We start from the raw sequence: 19,569 nt of genomic DNA on the forward strand, positions 1-19,569 counted from the left end.
AGATATTCGTAATGCCCGTCTCTGGTGTTAAACGCTGTCTTCCATTCGTCACCGGAACGGATTCTGATTAAATTGTAGGCACCACGAAGATCCAACTTAGTAAAGATACGGGCTCCCTTGATGCGATCGAATAGCTCAGTGATCAGCGGAATGGGGTACCGATTCTTGATAGTAATGGCATTGAGTCCACGAAAATCTATGCAAGGGCGTAAAGATCCATCCTTCTTTTTAACGAAGAAGAACCCAGCTCCAGCGGGAGAGATGGAAGGTCGAATAAACCCACGCTGGAGGTTCTCCTGTATATACTCAGATGTAGCTTGAGTTTCAGGTAACGAGAGTGGATAGACCCGGCCCCTGGGGGGAGTCTTGCCAGGTAGAAGGTCGATCGGACAATCCCAAGAACGATGAGGAGGAAGACGTTCAGACTGAGCTTTATCAAAAACATCAGTAAATGAAGCATATTGAGGAGGGAGTCCCGGTGAGGTAGATGAGATGGAAGATTGCTGTACTTTGAGAGGAATGACTTGGGAAAGGCAACGATGGTGACATTCAGACCCCCAAGACGTGACTTGAGGGGTGCGCCAGTCAATCTGGGGAGAGTGACACTGAAGCCATGGAAGGCCTAAGACAATTGGACTTGTCGTAACAGGAAGGATTAAAAACGATATTTCTTCATGATGCAGGGCACCAATCTGAAGGGTTACTGGAGACGTACTCTGAGTGATGAGACCGTTGATGAGACGTGATCCATCTATAGCCGTCACAGTAATGGGTGTTTTTAAGGTAATCACAGGTAGAGACCATTGATTCACTAATGATTTGGAAATAAAATTTCCTGCTGCTCCGGAATCAATCAATGCCTGTGACTCAAAGGTTTTGGTAGCACAGGAAATCGTAACGTCAAAGGCGCAGACTTTAGATTTCATGGAAGATGGAGAGGACTCCAGGGACCCTAACTTCACCTCTCCAGAACTAGTTAGGGCCTGGCATTTCCCGATCTCTTAGGGCAAGAGCTGAGCATATGAGTGGAATCAGCACAATAGATACAGAGTCTATTCTTTACTCTTCGTTTCCTCTCCTCTGAAGATAATTTGGAACGTCCTATCTCCATGGGGATCACAGAGGGTGAAACTGGACGAAATTGAGGGTTAGAACGAAGAGGTGCTTTAGCAGAAGTTGTTTTCTCAGCCTCCCTTTCACGAAATCTCATATCAACACGATGGCAAAGAGAGATCAGATCTTCAAGTGACGAAGGAAGCTCCTGGGTAGTCAGTGCATCTTTAATTTTATCGGAGAGCCCCTGCCAGAAGGCGGCAACTAGGGCTTCAGTGTTCCACTGAAGTTCAGAGGCTAAGATCCTAAATTGAATGACGTACTGTCCTACTGTATGAGATCCTTGTCGCAGACGGAGGATGCTGGAAGCAGCGGAGGTCACACGACCTGGTTCATCGAACACACTTCGAAATGTAGCAATGAATTTGGCACTATCTTGCAATATTGGGTCGTTTCTCTCCCACAGAGGGGAGGCCCAAGCCAGGGCTTGTCCAGAAAACAAAGAGATAAGATAGGCCACTCTGGAACGATGGGTAGAAAAATTTTGAGGTTGGAGCTCAAAATGGACTGAACATTGGTTAAGGAAACCCCTACAAGTTTTGGGGTCCCCATCGTACTTTGACGGAGTAGGCAGGTGAAGCGTAGAAGCTGTAGACACCTGGGATGGCACTGGGGAAACGGAGGAAAGCACAGGAGCCTCAGTAGTAGCTGTTACTGTCTGTCCAGATGTTCCTTGGGAGGTTAACGATTGATAACACTGAAGTAACAGCTGTTGGTGGGCATCCTGTTGCTCTACACGGCTGACCAGATGCTGCAGCATCTCTTTGGCTGTAGGTTCCGTATCTGGGTCTGTCATGGCCTGATCTTACTGTCACGGGCACTAGGAGTCTTTACCCAGGGATCACCAGGTGGTAGGCTTACCAGAGCAATGTAGATGGTAATAGGGTACTCTGGTAGCTGGGTGATCACGGACCAGGAAGCAGCAGATGATGAGATGCTCAGGAAAGTCTATGACTAGCAGCACTGGTAATATGGAGGTAATAGTACACGAGGAACTGTAGGACAAGGACACGTGAAGGTAGTCAGTGGTCTGCGGTAGCAAGTTGTACCACTGCTATAGTGAGGAGGAATGTCCAACAGAAACGAGGAGGTGATGAGAGTCAGCGGTCTGCAGATAGCAAGTGGTACCGCTGTCTGAGTGAAGGAGTGGAATCCAAGTGGAGGTATCCGGGGAGTCAGTGGTCTGCGATAGCAAGTTGTACCACTGCTATGTGAGAGGATACTGGAACAGGTGATACTGGAAACAGGGATCAGTGGTCTGCTGCCAGCAAGTTGTACCACTGAATATATATGTGAGGAGGTGCACGGGGAGAGACTGCAACACAGGATATACACAGGCACCTTATATACAATCCACAGTAACATGCACAATATATATATAAATGACTGAACAGGTCTGCAAATATAGGAAGTCTCTTGAAGTAGTCCAGCACAAGTTAACACAGTCAATGATGGCAATAGACTCAGCGGATAGCAGACTCCAGAGGAGAACCAACACAGTCCAGCAAGATATGCAATACACCAGCACAGTCAATGAGAAGTATGCATACCGTGGTTCAGAAGCAGGCAGTCAGATAGGAGTGCAGGGATACCTGAGCGGCAGGAGGCCGGCTGGATGAGAAGTCCCAGGATACCTGAGGCAGCGGTCAGTAGGTGCAGCGCACAGATAAGTAGACCAACAGGGACACGAATCCACAGGAATCAGTAACACGTGGAACGGACTCAAGCAGGACCCCGGAGAGTGGAGATGATCCAGCAGAGGGGTAGTTGATAAGATATAAATCCAATACGGCCAGGAGGGTAGACCTGCGGGACACGTGAAGGCGTGGAGAGCGGATCAGCAGTAGATGGGTGATAGCGCGGTCAGCAGCAGCAGGACTCTGCGGTACCCGGAGGTAACCAGTAGCAACCAATAGTTGTCAGTAGCGATGGAACACGGGAGAGCAGAGTAGACCAGGAGCTGTTGATCACGGAGAGTAGCAAATGGCAATGAGAGCAGCAGACTCGAGGAAACACAGGAGAGCTGAGAAGAGACTGCAGTGCACAGGAGCAGCGGATAGGAATCAGCTAACTTGTCACGATGATGAACACAGGCGAGTTGTAGGCTGGAGGCTGTAGTGCACGGAAGCAGCGGATAGACATCAGCTAACAATCCCGATGATGAACACAGGCGAGTTGTAGGCTGGAGGCTGTAGTGCACGGAAGCAGCGGATAGACAACAGCTAACAGTCACGATAATGAACACAGGCGAGTTGCAGGCTGGAGGCTTGTAGTGCACGGAGGCAGCGGATAGGAATCAGCTCACGGACTTGATGAGGAACAGGTGAGTGGATGTAGAGTAACGGTTGGAGTGCACAGAGGCAGCGGGTAGGAACCAGCAAACAGTCACAGTGAAATATAATAACGTGATGTGGATTAGAGGGCTGTAGTGCACGGAGGCAGCGGATAGGAATCAGCAAACAGTCACAATGATAAGTAATAGCGTTGAAGTGGTTTGGAAGACTGTAGTGCACGGAGGCAGCGGATAGGAATCAGCTAACAGTCACGATGATACAGATGATGGTAGAAGTGGTATGGGAACCACAGTAGTAGAAGTGGTTTGGAAACCACAGAGGTAGAAGTGGTTTGGAAACCACAGAAATCAGCAGCGCTGAAAACACGAGGAATACAGGAACACCTTCAGTGACTCATGAGGAATGAGACTCCAAGATCAGGCAACGTGGTGTTGACCACAGGTGCTTAATATAGGGAGGTTGCCTGATCTGCCAATTGAGTTAAAGGGACATACACTGAAGTATAGGAAAGGGCTGCGCATGCGCAGACCCTCAGGATGGAGGACGGCCACGGTTCCTAAATGTCCGGGAAGAGGCACTCACAGTACGGTGAGTGACATGAACTTGCCAATTCTTCTTATGCTCTTGAAGAATTGAGTCTTGACTGCACTCCGTTGGAGAAGGGCTTAATGCTTTCTCCAAGGAGATCCCATAAAACGAAAAAGCAAAAGAAGAGAAAAGCCTGAGTTTAACTTTTGTCAAGCTTCAGGAATATGCTTCTTAAGGGGAGAGTATGTTAAGACTCTATGTTTAGTCACTGCTCTTGTTTTGTGTCTGGCTGCAGTACCTCTTTTCCACCAGAGGTGCCACTGTTCTACCTGTGCACATTTTCCCCTCATTGGCAGGAGTTAATGTTCTGCTCCTTGTTAATTATCCGCACCTGCCTCATTGATTACTTATTCCTGTTATTCCCCATGCACCTGGCTGGTCATTGTTTGTTTTTCCCTTGGACTACCTGCTTTGCTACATTTTGTTCCTGTGAAATGCCTGTACCTGCTATTCAGTAACCACATATTACTCATTTGTAGCCAGTCACAAGTATGTTAACCTGATATCTGTCTTATGCCTGGACATACTGCAAACTTACAGTTCCTGTGAATTCCTGGCTCTCGCTGTTAATCTTTCAGTTCAGCTAAGTTATCTGTACCTGCTGTGTTATATCTCTTTTATTTACTTGTTATTCTGCCACACAGGAGGTTTTTTTATTTGCCAAGCCTGATCTGGTCTGTGTTTGCCTTGCAGTTTACCTTTCATTAAATGAATTGTGTTCTCACTGCAATAAATAGCTTTTGTTTTCATCATACTTCTGGCTTCATGCCTGTCATTGCAAGAATCTAGTTTTGGAACAGAATTGTAAGATCTGCAGGCTCCAAGTGCATGTGAAAATTAAATTATATTCATTATTATTCAAAAATTTGACAACATTTTGTATTGAATCAACGGTGCCGTCCGAAATAATAAAAATATCATCAACAACCATAGAACAACTGGCTCGACCCAAAAGCAATTTTGCAATTCTGTTCGAAATGGTCCATGTAGATGTTTGCATAGCTAGGGGTGAATCTGGTACCCATGGCTGTTCCATTGAGTTAAAGATAGTATTTGGAGTCAAACAGAACACAATTGTGCCTAAGAATGTAAATGTAAAGATACCGGGTTTATCTGGCCCAATGCTACCCACTTCACTCTGGCTGGCCACCCACGGGTGCCTTCCTATGCCAGGGAAGTCTACCCAGTACCTTCTAGGATTCGTATGGTCACTCAGGCAAAATGCAGTTATAAAAATACAACAGTATCTTTATTGTCATACAAACAACACTAGAATATTATGTACACACAGTAAATAAATGCCAGGCCGGTTTACTACATTATCTGTCCCTTACCCCAATAGCATAAGGAGATATAGTCACCTGGCTGTCCAGACTTCACAACCCATGGATCTCTCTCAGCTGCAGATATAGACTTTAGTAGAGAACGACAACTCAAAACTAAATCTTGCAGTCTTCATGAATGAAATCCTAGAATGAACACCCTTCATTCCTTATATCTCAGGTCTAATTTCCACAGTCTTTCCCCTCCCTGGGCAAACCCCTGGGTCTATGCTTCTTAACCATTGGCCAGTGCAGGACTAGGGGGTTTGGACAGGGCAGTGAAGATGAGCTGTACTTTCACAGAAGCCCCCTGCTGGGATACAGACAGAACGTCTGGACTAGTCCTAAGGAGAACAATTGATGCTAATTGGCTTCCCCTATTTCCAAGGATGAGGTAGCAGTAAGCCCCTCCTAAAATTAACCCCTAACACTACTTTGTGATGTCACAGGGTCCCCAGCTGTTCCATGCTTCCCGTAGAGGAAGGAGGGGGGAGAATGAATGTATTGTGGACACCACTTGATCTTTACCCATAACCCTCCTGGTTTCAATTTAAGGACAATGAATAGCAAACTTACTGCAAGTCATCAATATACAATACACAATATACATATTTACACTGAACTACAATGTCCCCTTAACCACGTTATTGGACAATGCAGTTGTAGTTTGGTGAGCTGGGGAACAAAAGCATGGGCTATAAAAAGTACTAGCGATAATCCATATTATGTGAGAAATGAGAAACCGAATGATCACAGGGTTATCACACTCATTTCGTCAAAGTAAATAATGGAGTCTATTTATGTAGGAGAGAGCATCAGTGGATGTATTGTCAGAGGAGGTGAACCAAGTTTCAGTAATGGCAAGGAAGGTAGAAATAAATACATCATGGGTGGATGCAAGTTTGTTACAAACAGATCTGGCATTCCATAGTGCACAGGAGAAGGGAAGAGGTGGGTAGTGGAAATATGTGACCAAGGTTGGCGGCATTGCAAATACGGAGTGGATGGAAAGGTTTGGGTGGAGTGAGGAGTGTGAGCAGAGATGGGGATTGTACGGGGCACAGGGTTAGGTGAGATATTACCAGCAGCCATGAGATGGAGCAGGGTGAGAGGGTATGTGTGGAGGATTTGTGGGTGTGGGGTTTATATCTCTTTATGTAGGCTGGTGAGTGTGGTCGGTGCAGGAGACATAACAAATCTTTCTCCATAATCTCAGTGTTTATAGTTCTAAGCAGCCACGATCATTGTATACTAGGATCAATATACTTTTACTTTATATTTTATATAAATTTATTTACATGTTATGTATTTTTCTACAGGTTCGAAGCGTATGTATGTATATGTATATGGGTGAGTGGGTGGAAACATATTCTGTCACATAGAAACAAACCATAAAGTTTACAGAGTGGTTTTGTTTTGTTATATAACTTGGATTTGATACAGACTATTACAGAGCTATGGCAATATTCAATAAGTAACATCTAAAAAATGTGATTTAAACTTTTTCAAATTATCCAATGTAGCAGCAGCCTATTGTATCAACTGATGTTTGCTTATTCATTTTTCCAGCTCAATGCTGCTTTGTATATAAAATTAGATATCAGTATAACCAAGGTGCGCTCCTTTCAATTAATGAAATTTGTGTACAAGTGAATAAATTTATTTGAGAAAGTGTTGCCAGGCCAATTAAGACCCCTGTGCATGTGGAATCAAGAGATAGTCTGGCGCTCTAAAACAAACAATATATAAATCACTTTGTGTCAGTATATACATAAGTAGGGGGATTTTTGTGCACATTATAGCTAAGCCCATACCTCCTAACCCTAACCCTACCTCCTTGCGGGGGTCCCTGGTGAATACCGAGGCTGCGTTAGACTCTGCGCCTCTCAATCTATTTGTGTCTATACCAGTCAGTGGCTACTTCAGTACTACAAACGTGACAGTGCCATTGTACTTACAAACTGTTGTTGCCAGAGTGACTTAGAACCTCTAAAGGGTACTGGGTACCATCTTGTGGCTCATATGGTACCTCTGTGTGGCCAGCCAGAATTAAGAGGGTACAAGTGGGCCAAACATAAGCTTGGTATCCTCACAATCATCATTCCCTACATCAGCTCCAGAGCATTGATGTAAACAGTGAAGAAAGAGAGGAGAGCGGGGAAAGTAGAAGTGGAAACAGCCTCACTAATTCCATTCATCCACCACAAACTGTTCATGAAGCCCTCAGAGATGGTAGGTGAATTTGCTAATAAAGTCTGAAGTTCAGAAGTGCAGGTTTAGTAATTACCAACTTAACTACTAGGAAGTGTAGATCTGTCAGGGACATGAGAGTCTAAGGTACCTCGTTGATGTCAGGAGGCTTCAGTTGGTCTTCTGGAAAAATATCAGTTGCCTAAGGTGCTATGTACCCCTAGTCATGGCAAAATGAGGTGCTTGAAATGCTCAGACTCAGAGAGGGTGGCCACCATATACAAGCCTCCATTGGAGAAGTGGAAGAGTCAATGCTTGGGGAAGAGCTTCAGTTGACTTCATGACACAGGTTTTATGCCTATCCAATGCCTACTAAGGAACTTCATGTTGTGAAAGACTGGGAGCTAATGGGACCCTTCTAATTTTGTAGAGAAGCATATAGACTAGACCCCCTTGCACCTTTTTGCTTTTGCACTGTGCACTTGACAAGAAGCGCACACCTCTGAGTTTCTAATATAAAAATGAGCAGCTATATTATTGTGAGAACCCAGTAGCAAGGACAACATCTGGGTGGTTGGGGGTCTCGTTACCATGGTGAGTAGACTGCATGGTGCACTTTACAATCTGGTCTTTAGGATGTAAGCTCTTACGAGCAGGGCCCTCCTCCCTCCTGTCTCTATTCCATTTCTTCTGCTCCAACTTCTCTGTAATTGCTATGCCTGGAGCTTCTGGAGTCTTGGTTTACTTGGTGTTTGTTCTGCATTGTTTTATCCTGTATGGTCAACTGTTTGTACTGTGTACAGCACACTGTGGATATCTTGTGGCGCCATATAAATAAATGAAAATAATACTATTAATAATAATAATCGGGTCATCTAAAATTTGGATCTGTTTAATTTGATCTCCCAGGTATGGGTCTAAGTTGGCTACAAATCACAATATGTGTGGCCAGCTTACCTGGGCACTTGTAATAATTTAAAGGGACAGCCGCCTTATGAACAATAGACTACACTAGAAACACTGTACAACATGGCACTAAAATATCTACTGGCAGATGTCTAGAGTAGACATGTTCCATTCATTAATAGTATTAACTTCTTTAATTTTACACCTCAGTCCCCTATAATAAAACTGGGTTCACTGTCATCCTGAATATTTGGGATGTCACCATAATGTATAGTACAAGACCTGAAATTTACAGTATAGAAAGAAAGTGATGGTGGGAAACAAATTGTAATTCAAAGTTTGAATAGAAAGGGAAAAATTATATAATAACTGTCAAAATCATAAATTACTACATTTACTAAAACTAAATACAGACTGTGTATAGCTTGTGGACCGTGTATAGAGAAATGACTCACCCCAGCTTCCCCCACTGTACAAGATCCAGCACCACCCTCCCTATATACTATGCAGGAGATTATATCCCCATAGACTACAGAGCCCGGTCATCAAACTGTAAAATGATGGTAAAACCACTGAGGACATTGATATTGCTGCAGAAGAATTTATATATGAGCAGGGTTGGAAAGAGTTAACTTTTAGCTAATTGATCACAATACTTTAATACAGGTCTAACACTACAAATGCATTATGGAACAGATGTGTCACAATATGAGAAGGTTCAGAAATCAGTGTCCTACACATTATATATGTATGTGCTTGTATTTACTGCCTTCTAGAATGAACTTTGTTCAGATCACATGATGAACAACCACCAAATAACATCTGTGTATTCAAGTACACGTCATCTTCTTATTATACAATCACTGCAGGGCGTAGACTGGCTGAATTCAAACTGATTTTTCCCGCACTTTATATTACTTTCTGTTTCCATAAAACAACATTGTGAGAAGTGTCCAGAGACTCACAGTACAGAGACAAATCCTGCTGCAACTCAGAATTATCTGTCTGTGGAGTATATACATTTATCTGGAGGACGGACACACCAGGGGGTAAACTGGGAGGATATCAGTGACTGAAGGTAAATAATGAGTTTATGTTACTAATAGATGTCTGTATATAGTTATCTGTATAGTAGTGAAAATGCATTAAGTTCTTTAAATTAGAGGTAACATAGTTATGAGTGGATGAAATAAATATAGTAGAAGACAGCAAGTGCTTAGGAGTCATCAGTGTGGATAGAAGTTTCTGTCCTGAAGAACTCACAATCTATACCTAAAATACTGATTTATTTAGTATGAAAATGCAATGTGTGCAGCACGGTGGCTCAGTGGTTAGCACTTCTGCCCCACAGCACTGGGGTCATGAGTTCAATTCCCGACCATGGCCTTATCTGTGAGTTTGTATGTTCTCCCCATGTTTGCGTGGGTTTCCTCCGGGTGCTCCGGTTTCCTCCCACAATCCAAAAAACATACTGGTAGGTTAATTGGCTGCTATCAAAATTGACCCTAGTCTGTCTCTCTCTCTCTCAGTCTCCTGTGTGTGTATTTTAGGGAATTTAGACTGTAAGCTCCAATGGGGCAGGGACTGATGTGAATGAGTTCTCTGTACAGCGCTGCGGAATCAGTGGCACTATATAAATAAATGGTGATGATGATGATGATGAATGTGTGACCATTACTGCACGCTCCAATTACATGATCCACCAGCTTCTAGGAGTCTTCTAGTTAGTAATGAATTATGACATATTTAGGGTGAGGCAGAGTTGAACGCAAGTCGCATGCCAAGTACGTCTGGAGAAAACATGCATAAAATGGGTGTAATATTTGTGGGCCACGTAGAGTCGCACTCAACAAAGGAAACATTTAATTCAGCATCTGCCGCAAGATACGCAGGTACTGATGTACTTATTGTGCGGCTGGATGCACAGTAGAAACAATACATACGGCTCTGCATGGCTCAAGAGCTGCACATACGTTTCGTTGTTGTAAATTACAAGAACATACTTTGACTTACCTCTAACCCAGTCAGCCGTAAGTTCTGCATCTGATCACAACGGGTCAACGTGCCCTTACTGTACATTAGGGAACGTTGAAACGCCCATTCACATTCCGTTCCGCCCACTCAGTTGTAAGGGTTAATAAGTCTGAGATCCGTACAACTTTACATCTATCGCTATTGCGTGTGCCTCTGTTCTGAGCATACGCATTGCAAAAAAAGCAACATGTCCTCAAAAGAGCTACTTACGTTCAACTCTGCATGACCCCCATTGTCTGAAGTTTAGGGGGTATATTTACAAAGCGGCTGTTCCGACGAACCACTGTTTCTTGGTGCTTTGTTGTCATTTTTGCTGACAAAACCCATCAGGTTTTGTCTTTAATAAAATCGCTGTTTTAAAAAAATTACAGCAAAGCGCCGAGAAGCGTCAGTTCGTTGGAACTGCCTCTTAGTAAATATATCCCTAGGAGTCATTTTCATGATGATCTGCCAACTTCCTCAGAGAGCAGAATATAGGAATGTTATCAGGGCCGGACTGGCCATCTGGCACTTCTGGCAAATGCCAGAAGGGCCGATGGCTAGATGGGCCGGCCCGACACTTCCCCTGGCTTTCTGATGTCTTGCTCCTCCTCAGGAACCAGCCACCTCCGTTGCGCGACGGATCAGGGCTCTTCCTTTCCTCTCTCCTTATCCCATACTTACCAACTCCCGGAAACTTATTTCCGGGAGAGGGGGCGTGACTGGAGGGCGGGAGGGGGCAGAACGAGGCCCAATCGCGTCTTTTTGGCCCCGCCCCCCGCGAAACCGTAATTTGCGTCGAGGGGGGCCGGGCCAAAATGACGCGATTGGCCTCGTCCCGCCCTCCAAAATGGCGTGATTCACCGAGAATCACATCAAATGACGCGGTTTTTGTGAGATTGGGATGCGGGAAAAATGCCAGCTTGCCCGGGAGACTGACCCGAATTTCGGGAGTCTCCCGGACTTTCCGGGAGAGTTGGCATGTATGCCTTATCCTCTCCCCTTATCCTCTCCCCTTATCCTCTGCACTGTGCCCTGTAATGTGGACACAGTTTGCAAATTTTTATTTTTCTGAATGGGGGAGGGTAATGTGCGGGGGGTGCCGTGATTTTCGCGGGGGGGGGGGGGGGGGTCGCGGGAAGTGCCACGATTTTCGCGGGGGATGGGGGGAGTTGTCAGGAGTGCAGGAAGAGGGGTGACAGAGCCAGGGAGGAAGGGAGTGCAGGAAGAGGACAGAGGGCCAGTGGGAAAAGGGGGTGCTGGAAGAGGTGTGAGAGAGCCAGGGGGAAAAGAGGGAGCTGGAAGAGGGGTGAGAGAGCCAGGGGGAAAGGGGGTGCTCGAAGAGGGGTGACAGAGCCAGGGGGAAAATGGGTGCTGGAAAAGGGGTGATAGAGCCAGTGGCGGATCCAGGGGGGCAATCGGGGCGATCGCCCCCCCTAACAGGGGCTTGCTGCTGACACTGCACACTGTGCAGGTCCGTTCAGCATTGACAGTGTGCTGCCCGGCTGCTCTGATTGTGTTTTAAACACAATCAGAGCAGCGGGACAGCACACTGCCAATGCTGAACGGACCTGCACATACTGTGCAGCCGTCAGCAACCTTAGAAATTAGAAAGGGGGCGGGGCATAAATCGCCCCCCCCCCTAAAATTGCCCCGGGTAGAGCAGTTGCCTAGATCCACCCCTGGATAGAGCCAGGGGCTAAAAGGGTGCTGGAAGAGGGGTGAGAGAGCCAAGGGGAAAAGGGGATGCTGGAAGAGGGGTGAGAGAGCCATGGGGAAAGGAAGTGCTGGAAGAGGGGTGAGAGAGCCAGGGGGAAAAGGGGGTGCTGGAAGAGGGGTGACAGAGCCAGGGGGAAAAGGGGTGCAGGAAGTGGGGTGACAGAGCCAGGGGGAAAAGGTGGTGCAGGAAGAGGGGTGACAGAGCAAGGGGGAAAAGGGGTGCAGGAAGAGGGGTGAAAGAGCCAGGGGGAAAAGGTGGTGCAGGAAGAGGGGTGACAGAGCAAGGGGGAAGGGAGTGCAGGAAGAGGGGTGATAGCCAGGGGGAAAGGGGTACAGGAAGAGGGGTGAGAGGGACAAAGGATAAGATGCAAGGGCATAGCTAAAAGAAAGTGTAAAGGGAGAGACATCTTAAGAATGGGAATGGGAATGGGAATGTCAGGGGTGCAGCCATCATAAAACACAAGTAGTAATGAAGAATGGGAATGCACAGAGGGGACAAGTGTCACGTATATTTTCAATGCCCCCACTTCTAAATTTCCACTTCGACCACTGCCCTCTGTCCCTGCTCCCGACTGCCTGTCTGAGCTGACAGCTGCTGATCCCTCCTCACCCAGCGCGCCCAGTAGGAGAACAGAACACAGGATGCCATAATGAAGTAAGTTTATATATTTTCTCATATCCAATGTGTTTTTCACCATCCTTTCTTGAACTGGGGGCACTACTGTGTATCCAATGATGTTTAAAGCACTATGTATTGCTCATTATTGCGCTGTAATGTTTCTTGCATATTTATCTGTACAGAGATTTTTAATTAAGAGGAAAAAAACATTGCTTGTCATACGTTTTATCTGTGATTGTGTCAATATATATCATTTTCTTTGCATTGTAAAAGTGGTATTAAGCTGCTCCTGGGACTCACACTTTCAGTATCTGATATGCTGTACCAATTTTTATTTGTGAATGAGTTTTTGTCTGGTCACTACTATTGATTTGGGGCACTAGTATGGCATACTGTTATTTGGGGGCACTATTGTGGCATAATATGATTTGTGGGCACTATTGTGGCATAATATGATTTGTGGGCACTACTGTATGGTATATGATTTGGGGGCACTACTATGCCATAATATGATTTGTGGGCACTACTGCATGGCCAAATATTAATTGAGAGTAATATTATGTGGCATAATATGACCTGGGGGCACTGCGATGTGATATAATATGAACTGGGGGCACTACGGTGTGGCATAATATGAACTTCTGCCAAAGGCAAGTGTCTCATTGTTGAATATGACGGGAGCCCAAAGAACTTGCTGTAACGGGGCACAAAATTCCTCTTGTCGGCCCTGCCTGTTAGTCAAGGGGGTAGACGTCTCCAGGTAAATAATCTAAATGTTTCCTATCTAATCAAACTGATGGATTACATCCACTTATCTCTCACCCACCTCCTTTACCCCCCTTAATTTATATACTGTGTTATTTAAAATGAATAGAAAAGACGCATATCCAGTTACTGTAGTAAAAAAAATATTTTTCTCTGACATTTTGCTGTAGATGGAAATACTTTTAATGCGGCCGCATGGGTTCAACTGATCGTGTTCAATAGTTATGTTTTTTCTGATATATTTGTTAAGAGTTTTATTTCATGTGGAATGATTCATGAAAATTCTGCCATTACTATTTAATTGAGGGAAAAGGGTACCTGTTACCTATATGTGTGCAAGTTGCTATTTTGTGGGAGATTTGAAAATAGCAAAACATTGGTTTCCTGCAGTGGCGCCTGTATAATTGGTGGTATTGCTGTAGTGTGGGGTGGCGTGGGGGTGGCAATGTTGTAGTGTGTTTGGGGCTTAGTATTGCTAATAAGTAGGAGAGGGTATTGCTGCAATGTGGGGGGTGACGACGGTTGCTGTAATGTGGGAGTAATGCTGGTTGCTGTAATGTGGGGAAGGGGGGATAATGCTGGTTGCTGTAATGTGGGTGGGTATTGATGTAGTATGAGTGTGTGTGGGGGGTTATTTACTGCTGTCATTTTGGTACAAATAATTTACTGTTATGGTATTTATTGATGTAATTGGGGTACTAATAATAATGTAAGTTTGCGGGTCATTAGGAGAAATAAATACCCTCCACACAAACACAAAATACTACATCATGTTGTACTGCACCAGCAACGCACACTATGCCAGCATCAGTGTGCAACAATATAGTCCATGAAACCCACAACAGGTGGGCCTGTGTGCTTTAAATGCCAGGGCTGACTTTTAGTCCCATCCCGGCCCTGAATGTTATAGAGGCATTTTTCAGTGTATGTATAGCAAACTAATTATAGATAAGGTCCAACACCTGTGTGCTGGTGTCCGCCCTTTGCGAACATAAAGCTTTAAGTAACAATAAAGATAAACTAACATATAATAATAATAGTAAAGCTCAGAAGACAGTCATATGTCAGATTATTACATAGAGAATCAAATATTAATTACGGCTACTTGTTTATTCAATTAAGACATATACTATAACATACCATGCTTGCACATTGTATACTATGAGATAGGGGGGAAGCTCCCTCCCCAGAGAGCAGACAGAGACACAGTAGATACTGGGGGGTTCAGGGTGGGGGCAGAATATCAGGGGAAGCACAGACAAAGGTAATGTGCAGCAGCAGGGCCACCATCAGGGGGGTACAAGCGGTACAGCTGTAAGGGGTCCGGACAGACCCCTCCATCTGTCCTGGCCCCCTGGTCAGTCCGCCATGACTCTGCATCTATCTGCGAATCGGCAGCTCCCAGATACTGATAGACTGGAACTGCGCGATGTGGTGACATCATCACTGCGCTGTGCGCACCCAGTCTGTCAGTGTCTGGGAGTTGCCACATTGCGTCAAGAACAAGGTAAGTTAATTGGAAGCATGTACTGTGATGAGGGAGGGGGGCATTTAATTTGATGAGGGAGGGGGGCATGTACTGTGATGAGGGAGGGGGGCATTTAATTTGATGAGGGAGGGGGGCATGTACTGTGATGAGGGAGGGGGGCATTTATTTTGATGAGCTAGGGGGCATTTACTGCAATGAGAGAGGGGGGCATGTGCAGAGCAGAGGGAGAGGTGCATGTATAGCAAAGAGGGAGGGGACATGTACTGTGCAGCTGGAGGAGGGGAATGTGCAGCGCAGAGGGCGAGGTGCATGTATAGTAAAGGGGGAGGGGACATGTACTGTGCAGCTGGAGGGGGGGAATGTGCAGCGCAGAGGGCGAGGTGCATGTATAGTAAAGGGGGAGGGGACATGTACTGTGCAGCTGGAGGAGGGGAATGTGCAGCGCAGAGGGCGAGGTGCATGTATAGTAAAGGGGGAGGGGACATGTACTGTGCAGACAGAGGGGGGGCTGTATTGTGCAGAGGGAGAGGTGCATGTATAGCGGAATCCACTGCACGTTGCGAAAATAACTCTGAAAAGAATAGTCTGGGCCTGGTATACTTGGATCTTTTGTGGATGAGTAAAAGGAAGCACTGCACAATTATCCTCAAATTAAAAATATAGAATACGATTTGCAAATTATTATTAGCTTTTCTGGGTTATATTGATAGAAAATAATATATTAAAGCTGTTTCTACTTGTGAGCAATAATCCTCCCTAGAGGCCTTTCTTTCATCAAGACAAGTAACAGTGAAGTGGGTAGTTGTAAAAAGCGCACAATGTTGTATAAAACCAAGGATTAGTCTAATGTGAGTCTGAGCTGGATCAGCAGATGTTGCCGTATTTTTAAAGAATGTGAAACTTGTGTGAAACCTGTTTTGCAAGAATACAACGATCTGAAAAAATATTTTACAGATAATATAACACTCTGTGATGCGACAGACAAAAACAATTAGAGTTTTTCTTGCGGGTCTGAAACATGTTATAACATAATAACTGATAGTTGGACTCGGGGGCGGACTGGGCTGGGGAGCAGGGGGGCTGGGCAGTGGTGCCGGAAAACTACTGTCATCCTATACTTTTAATGGGATGTACTTTGTACCTTCCAGTTGTACTTCTGTATTTTTAGGTGCACTTTGACAAATGTAGTGATTGTCACTTAATAAAGACAGTCCTGATCTCCGTTTATTGCTGTTTGCGGTGACAGGTTCTTTCAGGTTGGAAGGAGTTAAAGCAGGCGCGGGCTGGGAGAGGCATGGCCGGGGGGCACACAGGCGGCCGCATCACATGAAAAGGGATGTGGCCGCATTCCCTGTCATCTGTGCGCTGACGCGGCCGCATCTGATGACGTCAGATGCGGCCGCGGGGGGAAAGTATTGTATTTTGCAGCTGGGAAAGTGGCCGGCCGGCCTACCCCCCAGCCCTAATAGCGTTGCCCCCCTGCCCCCAGTGCCAGCACGCCTCTGAGTTAAAGAGTCGTGACCACTAAATTCAATTATCAATCTTTTATTGCAAACAAGTAAAAATATAATAATCATATCCTTAGCTTCGATAGTTCTCTTAGAAATATGTTCAATAAGCAATTATCCAGGGCCCCACTCTCACCTCTCTCTCGAGCTGGATAGACAAATGACTGGCACCATTACCGACGGTCCTGGATGAGGGAGATGAAAGTGTGGCTGTTAAAGTGAGAGTGTGGCACAAGGCTGTGACATTATAATCCAGCTCCACAGTAACAGCTCATGGAGGAGCATCATCTGGCAGCTTCAAAGGTAAGAAGCCGTTGGCTGCTGCTCCTCCATATCAGTGGCTAGTGCTAATGGTGGGGGCACCACATGGAAAATAACAACACTGAATGAGTTTCAGAGTTTTAAGCACTTCCTAAACCTTGGCAATATAAGCGACTGCCTAGGTTCGCATACAAGTCGTGCCGGCCCTGTTCCTACCACCAGCCAGGAAGTTGTAGGCAGCCTTTATTATACCTTACCAAACCCAACTCCCCTGAGACAGACCTTACATGTATGATTAGCGCTTGCAGCATTAGAATATGTCGGTAGAGCAGGCACATCTGGTACAGTAGGACGGATACATAAGTGGATCTGTTTCCAAAACTCATGAACTTTATGTCAATAGCAACACTAAGTTACAGAGATCCCTAAAGCTAATCATGTTTCTCATCTTTTTTTCTAGAAGAACCAGAATTGCAACCAATCCACGGACAAGGAAAACCATCCAGACTCAGGAATGGAAAGTAATACCAACACACCCAGGTCTACAGAAGAGGTAAAACTTTCACAAAATGGACCATTAACAGAGGATGATTCTACATCAGGAGGGATTGTAATATAGTTGTTTTATAATAGATTAGGAACACAGATTGCTGGATTGGAGTGCTGTTTGCTGCAGATAAAAGTTAATTCTAACTATTATGTCACTTCTGTGTTCTACCCTTATTACAGGTGTAATATAGAGACATTTGTAAATTGGTTCCATTCAAGAAGCTGTTAAAGATCTACCATCAAATACTAGCATAACACAAAAGGTTGACAAGGAAAGAAATTGTTATTAACATTCATGAGATTTCAAACTGCGGTGGAGGCAACATCTTGTAGGCTAAATTGATTATCAGACTGAAAACCAATGAATAAAGTAGGACTAATGTATATACGTCACACACCTCAGCAATTTTAGTGCCACCCATGGGCAGATATGGTTATGCAGGGTTTTGCTCTGACTATGACTGTAGCCCACTTCCAGACATTAACCTTTAATACTTCTTTAGGCAATAATCCATACAACTTGCTGAAGAGTGTTATCCCGATTTTTGAGCTTACTCAGAATACTAACTGCATGGGTTATTTACAGTGACCCTTACAGTGTGGTCTGACTAGGCATCAGAATGAGGTGTCTGACTGTATGGGGCGCCATGGCCCCAAAATAACTGATTAAGTTTGCTGCCCCGACTCCCAGCTGTCGATCCCCATCTATCTGTCCTGTATTACTCAAGGACTTTGGACTCATTGTGTTGGCTGAGACACACCACCATTCATCAGACATATCATTGACAGATGGTCTGACAGTAATTCAGAATGAATCAGTTGCACTGATGCACTGTCGGACTGTCACTTACTGTACTGCAGAGATCTTAGTTTCACAAGTGATACAAGTCTCAACTTGTGACAATAAGCTTCGCACAGGCCTTGGGTGCCCGACTCATTGAGGCAGTGAGACTGAGAGCTGTTGCTACCACTTTCAAGAACATCTCTCCACTGAGGCCTGGAAGCCACCTCCCCATACCACAGGTAAGTACAGATTGTAGGTGGTGGAATCAGTTCATACAGGAACCAGTCATGATCTGGGTGAAAACCAATTGGTGTGGTTTACCATGATTTGGGGGAGAAGCAAATGTGGTTTCAATTAGGGAAGGTCAGCAATGAGTTGGGGGGATATCAAATCGGGCTGGTGATCAAGATGGCGGGGTCAGCCTTCATCTGGGTAAAATCAATTTGAGGGATTATCATGACTTTACTGATACTATCTTGACCTAACTATAAAAACTATAATTGTGTAAATTGCCAAAAAGACCCTAAAATTATTTGTTTCAATTCAACTGTAATCCAAGAAGTAGTGATGTTTAACCAATTCCGTAAATTTAAAAAGAGGTTAATTCATGACCAAGTAGGTTTTATACCAGGTAGACAAGCTTGTGATAAAACGAGACAAACTATCAGCTTCATGCATTTAATTAATGAATTAATCTCCATAACAGGTACATTAATGTTATTATAGATCCAGGTCATATTTGTTTGACATGAGTAAGGAATGATAATTGGCAACTTCTGCTTCCTGTTAGACTGAGAGTGTTGCAGGGCTGTGACATTATAGCCCAGTGCCACATTTCCCAACCCTGCTCCAACCACCAACCAGAAAGTTGCAGGCAGTCTTTGGTAAAGACTTACAGAACCCTACTATACTGAGACACACCTCACATATATGAAACAAAAATAATTTTCTCATCTTTCTTAAAGCAGGGCCATCAATCTACCCGCATCCTTGGAGAGCAAAACCATTCAGATTCACTGGGAGAAAACCAAGTCAGAGAGATTCCAAAGATGCTCCAATCTGTGCTACAGGTAATGGATTTTTCACAATGTAATTATCTTCTATGAAGGGGGATTTTAATCTCAATGATGTGGGTCTGCCACAGTAGACATTTTTGGGAATATTGAGAGAGGACATGCATATCTACAATGGCAAAACAGAAGAAGTTTCCTGAACCAGATGACTGAAAATAAAGATATTAGATTACAGAGATCCCTGTAAATATTCACGTGTTTCATCTTTATTCTAGAATTGTAACCAGTCCACAGACAAGGAAAACTGTCCAGACTCAGGATTGGAAAGCAATGCCAACACACCCAGGTCTACAGAAAAGGTAAAAAGCTCTTCCCTTAGGACTATATACACTCACCAGTACTCTGCTGCCTCTAGTACTTGAGCACATTGTACTAG

The 19,569-nt window shown here is 44.8% G+C and overlaps 2 protein-coding genes across 5 annotated transcripts in view; one reads left to right on the top strand and one right to left on the bottom strand.

Moving 5' to 3' along the window:
• The window catches only part of LRTM2 (leucine rich repeat transmembrane protein 2), a 733,960-nt gene extending 722,978 nt beyond the window's left edge, over window positions 1-10,982 (bottom strand). The window contains exon 1 of the mRNA XM_075210746.1: window positions 10,937-10,982. The gene's annotated coding sequence lies outside the window, so the exon portion shown is untranslated. The remainder of the gene's footprint in view (window positions 1-10,936) is intronic.
• Window positions 9,313-19,569, top strand: part of LOC142153288 (serine protease FAM111A-like) — a 34,669-nt gene continuing 24,412 nt past the window's right edge. The window contains exons 1-4 of one of the 4 annotated variants that reach the window (XM_075210740.1): window positions 9,313-9,491; window positions 17,248-17,340; window positions 19,086-19,190; window positions 19,409-19,492. In XM_075210740.1, coding sequence (XP_075066841.1) covers window positions 17,302-17,340; window positions 19,086-19,190; window positions 19,409-19,492 — 228 coding nt within the window. In that variant the 5' untranslated portion in view covers window positions 9,313-9,491; window positions 17,248-17,301. Of the gene's footprint in view, window positions 9,492-17,247; window positions 17,341-17,516; window positions 19,191-19,406; window positions 19,493-19,569 lie in introns of those variants that run through there. The other 3 variants (XM_075210741.1, XM_075210742.1, XM_075210744.1) reach the window with 3 other exon arrangements.

The sequence above is a fragment of the Mixophyes fleayi genome, chromosome 4 (genome assembly GCF_038048845.1).
Source record: "Mixophyes fleayi isolate aMixFle1 chromosome 4, aMixFle1.hap1, whole genome shotgun sequence".
NCBI classification, from domain to species: Eukaryota; Metazoa; Chordata; class Amphibia; order Anura; family Limnodynastidae; genus Mixophyes; species Mixophyes fleayi.